Source organism: Benincasa hispida, chromosome 6 (assembly GCF_027475165.1).
Source record: "Benincasa hispida cultivar pf3 chromosome 6, pf3_genome.v1.1, whole genome shotgun sequence".
In the NCBI taxonomy this organism is placed as follows: Eukaryota; Viridiplantae; Streptophyta; class Magnoliopsida; order Cucurbitales; family Cucurbitaceae; genus Benincasa; species Benincasa hispida.
Genome location: NC_143483.1, coordinates 19,561,315 through 19,566,847, shown reverse-complemented (window position 1 = coordinate 19,566,847; position 5,533 = coordinate 19,561,315). Strand labels below are relative to the sequence as shown.

The window sequence follows — 5,533 nt, the reverse complement described above, 5'->3', positions numbered from 1 at the left end:
AGATTACATTTACCAATTTTTATTTCAATTTCACGCATTTATCTCTTCCACACAAACCCCCTCATTTATCGCTCTAGTTAGGAAATTAACTTAACGAAACAAATCACCACTGTTGCTACATTTTAGTAGTGATAGGAGTAGTTCTGTCACTACAAATTTTCTTTTGATCAAGTTTGAGACTTATTAACGACGTAGGCTTCGAGCTCTATCATAGGTGCCAGCAAAAGGGTTGGTAACTGCTGTCGTCACATCTCCTTTCAGGTTAAGAGGTAATCCGGGGGAGGGTGTGACATTCAATCTCCGACTCCATAATTGTTGTGCACAATAATAATAATAATAATGTCAACCCAGGTTTAGTTAATTTGGACTTGGACGTGAAAACTCTACCATGGTTTACCATTATCAAACCAAATATTAAATTATTCATTCATTTTGAAATCCCCCGTTTAGTGGAGGGAGGAAGAACAGAGCGACAATGGGTTCCTCATCCCTTCCCCTTCTTCCCCAACCTTTTGCGCGAATTCCATCCTCAACCTTTCAGCCTTCTGAAATTTCTTCAAACCTTCACAACAACAATGTCCGATTCATTTCCATGGACAAACCTCCAACTTCTCTAACCTCTCCGTCTTTGTCGGCTTCTTCGTCCAGCTCTCCACTTCTTAAAAAATCCATCGCATTGGCCGCCTCCATTTCCCTTCTCATGTGGCCGACTCCAGGTTTTAACATTGCATTATTGTATTCGTCACCAGTTGTTTCGAAATCTGTTGTTTACAATCTTATCCACAATTTTGTACGGTGTCGATTTTTTTTCCTTTTTGTAATTCTGGATATTCGGTAAATTCAAGAATCGATTCGCGTTATTTGGAATCTGAAGCTGATTAATTAACTGATAATATGCAGCGAATGCCGGATTTCTATCAGGATTCTCAGGAATCGAATCGGTTCCGGGGCCGGAATTGCCTCAAATCGATTTTCTCAATCGCTTCAATGGTTCGATTAATTTCAAATTCATTTGAAGAGGAGGAAAAACGCTTCAATTCTTCAATAAAACCTAACTTCTGAAACTGATTTGCAGAAGAAAACCAGAAGAAATACGCGGAAGCTGATGCTAGATTCAAATCATCTCCACTGCTGAAGGAACTTCTGGAGCGATCGAAGATGAACAAGGAAAAGTAAAACAAGAATTTGCTAGGGTTTCTCTTTTTTCAGGTTTCATCACAAATTTGGTTAACAAATGAACGGTTTGAACTGATGGAAATCGTGTTTTCTCTGTTGTTGGGTGCAAAACTTCAGGAACCGTCAGAAAATTATTGAGAAATATTGCATCCGTGGTGCTGAATGGGGAGTCGGAGATTGCTCGGCAGAGGGGATGTCGCCGGAGGAGAGGGACAATTTCATCTCAATGTTGAAGCAAAAAGCTGGAGTGGATTAATTGAACAGAACTATGAATTTGCCCTAATTCTCTATTTCATGGTGATCTATTGGAGCTTTGGGATTCAGAGCAAACAATTTTAATGTTGTTGTTTCACATTCATCACAAGGAAGGATTAGCAGAGTAAAGCAATTGAAACAGAATGAGGTCTCTACTTTCTACTGAGTATAAGTTTTTTCATCATTATGTTCATAAAGGTTCACTTCTCAACAGTCAACTAGGTTCCAATCTTATGATTTTCTATAAACTTTTGTGCTAGGAGATTTGGTTTATTTTTCCATTCACCTCGAAATTCCATTTTTTTTCATCTATGATTGTGCATCATTGTCTCAGTGGTTTTTTACATGACTTTTTTTCATTTTTTTCATCCTCATGTTTTTATGTTGTTCGAGTCTTGTACGTTTGTACCTACGTTTTTACCATTTTTTAATTTTACAAAAACAACAAAATCGGTCACTCCAGTCCAATTTAAATGAGTCATTGAAATTGAAAAGTCAAAAATGCATTCGAGTGAATGGTATTTGATTGCTACTTGATTGCTATTTGATTGCTATGTGATTACTATCTGAATTTTATTTGATATTGATTGTTCTACGATTGCTAAGAATATAGACTGTTATCTGATTGCTGTTTGATTACTATTTGATACTAATTGCTGATTATATAAATTATTATTTGATTTTTACTTCACTTTCGATTACTTGATTTAGTTCTTCTCTTTTACTTTTACACATTTTGTCATTTCAACTCTATTTTTCACTTCCCATCTTTTTTTTTACAGCGACAGATATACATCATCAAAAGAGAATCATGGTGATTGATTCTTCTTCTCCTCCCTTAATAGTTTAAGCATGGAAGTTTAGTTTGATTGTTATCTAATTATTAGTAATACCTGTTGTTGGATTACTATTTAACATTTATGCTTAATGATACAGAATGCTATTTGATTACTGATTGATTACTCTCTGATTACTGTTTGATTGCTATTTGATACAGATTGTTATCAAATTATTATCTTATACTGATTTGTTATTTGATTGCTATTTGATATTAATTATTATCTAGTTGTCAATGATATGTTATTTGATGGTTGTTTGATTACTTTAATATTGGTTATCAATGATACTAATTGTTATGTAACTATTGTTTGATTGCTACTTAATACTAATTGTCAATAATCCTGATTATTATCTAATTACTATTTGATACTAATTTTCAGCAATATCAATTGCTATATGACTGTTTGATTATTATTGGTTACTGATTGCTATTTGATTGTTGTGTGATTATTAATGATACCAATTGTTATTTGATAATTGTTTTAATTACTATTTCATACTAATACTTAAAGATATCAGTTACTATTTGATAAGGATTATTCTTTGATACTAATTGTTATCTAATTATTAACTTATTGTTATCATGTATTGTGATTACTAATGATGTGTTGATTTACTATCTAATTGTTGCCTAATTATTATTTGATATTGATTGCTAATGATATCTTATTATAATAAGGTACAACCCATTGGGTATCATCTAATTAGGTATCACTTTTGTCAAATGGAAATCAAATAGCAATTATATAAGTATATAATTACAAAAATGGTAGATAGAAATCAAATAACAATCAAATGAAAAATAAAATAAATAATCACAATGTAAGTACTACTCAATATTAAGCCAAAATGTGAATTAAGGAAACCCAAATCAGACCCTTATCAATGAATTTACACTCCACGAACTCTTACAATCACAAGCAAAATCATATTAATATAATAGAAAATTGGACATGGAAAGATAGGATGATAAGTACTAAACACTTATGAATTATAAAAATGATAAATATCACTCACCGATCTCATGAATTCCTGTCTAGGAAGCACAGATACTTCTAATTGATTGTGCAACACGAGATTTGAAGTATCTGATTATTTTTTTTTATTTTTATTTTTAATTTTCAGATACACATATCTGCTTCCATGAAGGATACATAGGCCAATTGTTTTTTTTCAAATCTAAGCCCAACCACTTAAAAAGCCCAACCCACGATCCATTTTATTTTAGTGTATATTTAGAAGTGATTTTAAAATCATCAAAAATCATTTTTTTTTAATTTTTAAAATCACTCGAAAATACACTTTTAATTACTCAAAATCAATTTAGTTTTTAATTTTGCACTTCTAAATGCAAATTTCATATCGTCAAAATTACTTTTGAAGGATTAAACATATTTCAGGGTGATTTTGAAAATAAAAAAAAAAAGTGATTTCAACCATTTTAAAATCACTTCCAAACATAAAAGTTTACTTAAATTAGCAATCCAAAACAAAATAAATTAAAAATGATAATAACATAAAAAAATTAAATCTCCATTTTTCCCTTCTCTCTCACTATTTAAATCATGATTTATACCCGCTTCATTCTCAAATTTATTATTCAATATTCATTTTTTACTTCTTTCCTACCGTCTACTCTAATATACATACATACACGGAGTATTTTCGTATCTTGTTAGATTTTTGTTTTCTATTCACCATAACTCACCATTTTTGCTACACTTTCTCTATCGCACAAATCCTTCATAATGATTTGTTTGTAGATATACAAGAGTAGGGTAGGCACCTTCGATTCTGCCGAAGACACCACCCATGCTTGCGACAACGCCGCCATAACTCTCTCCGGCCCTAAAGCTAAAACCAATTTCCTTTTCCCTAAACCGACGTCGTTTTTCGATTATCCTCCTCCCTACCCTCGTCGTCCCGTCAACGCTCCAGATCCCTTCCCCAATCCCCGATTTTGATTAGACCTACTTCCAGTAGTTTGAGCTCCACCGTTGAATCCTTCAGTGGCCCTCGCCCTCCTTCTCCCGCCGTTACTACGACCACTTCTCCCTCTCACCGTTACCTACGCACTCCGCCGCTTCTCCCGGAGGATTTCCATAGCGATTGCGATTCCTCATCCGCCATTATCGGCACGGTAACGACATCGCTTCCTCCGCCGTCGTTCCTTTGAAACCTCCTCTGCCTTTCCATCTCAACATTCCACCTTCCGATCTTCTTGATTTAGCGCCGATGATCTTCGATGTGCTACATTGTGCCTTTAACCACCGGCGGTTGATTGTCGAGCCAGGCCAAGCAACTCTGGTCGACTTCCCAGAGATTGTTCAAAGACTGTTTCGTGGGAGAGTTTGGTTTTGAGGAGGGAATGAAGAACGGGAGAGAAGACGACTGAATCTAATTATAAGGGTAATTTTGGAATAAAAAATAAAATATCAGAAATCCAGTCTTAATAATAACGTGATTTTAGTCCTTTAAAAGATATTGGCATATTTTTAACATTTAAAAAGTTGATGACATGGGTGCTAAATCGTAATTTTATTTTGCTATCCATGGTAATTCCCTTGTAAAAATTGTCATGTTCATGCACCGAAGAAACATATCATAGTTTATTTATTCATACAAATAGATAGAGTATATTACTTTGTATATTAGATGTAATCTTGTATAAGATGGTATATTATAAAAATTGTCATGTTCGTGCACTTGAGAAACATATTTTCTTAGACTAAATATATCGTTAGATATCGCAACACATGAATGCGGTTTATATGCATTTCTTTTTTATGTGTATATGTACGAGACTTGTTTCAAATATATACAATGTTTATATCAAATGTAATTAGAACAAATATAGGTTTTAGGTAAGTTATGTAATATATACACCATATTAAGATATATCTTCCTCGTATTTTGTCACATATACACATGTATGTTATTTTGCAGATATATACCTCATATTATATAATAATAATGCTAACACATGATAAATTAGATCATAAGATAAGATAAATGACGTCCTCATATTTTTTTAAAGAAACGCATACATATTTAAAATTGAAAACAAAATATTGAAATAAACTTTGTATATATACTATGTACTACATTCTTATAGTATATAGACATCGAGCAAATATGTCTTAGAAAATATATCGTCATGTTGACAGAGATATGTCTTACATATATGTATATTGTGTATTATTGAACATGTTATACGATATATAGTACATAACATATTAAAATATTCGAATATAGAGTCCAC

General features: G+C 32.7%; 1 protein-coding gene and 1 pseudogene across 1 annotated transcript; both read left to right on the top strand.

Moving 5' to 3' along the window:
• Window positions 1-359: 359 nt before the first annotated feature.
• LOC120079457 (uncharacterized) lies at window positions 360-2,382 on the top strand. The gene is made up of 5 exons (XM_039033648.2): window positions 360-716; window positions 901-990; window positions 1,076-1,172; window positions 1,294-1,579; window positions 2,214-2,382. Exons 1-4 carry the CDS (start codon window positions 476-478, stop codon window positions 1,430-1,432), a joined length of 567 nt encoding a protein of 188 aa, XP_038889576.2. The 5' UTR covers window positions 360-475; the 3' UTR covers window positions 1,433-1,579; window positions 2,214-2,382.
• A 547-nt stretch (window positions 2,383-2,929) lies between these two features.
• Window positions 2,930-4,753, top strand: LOC120079140 (ethylene-responsive transcription factor 3-like; annotated as a pseudogene).
• The last annotated feature ends 780 nt before the right edge of the window (window positions 4,754-5,533 follow it).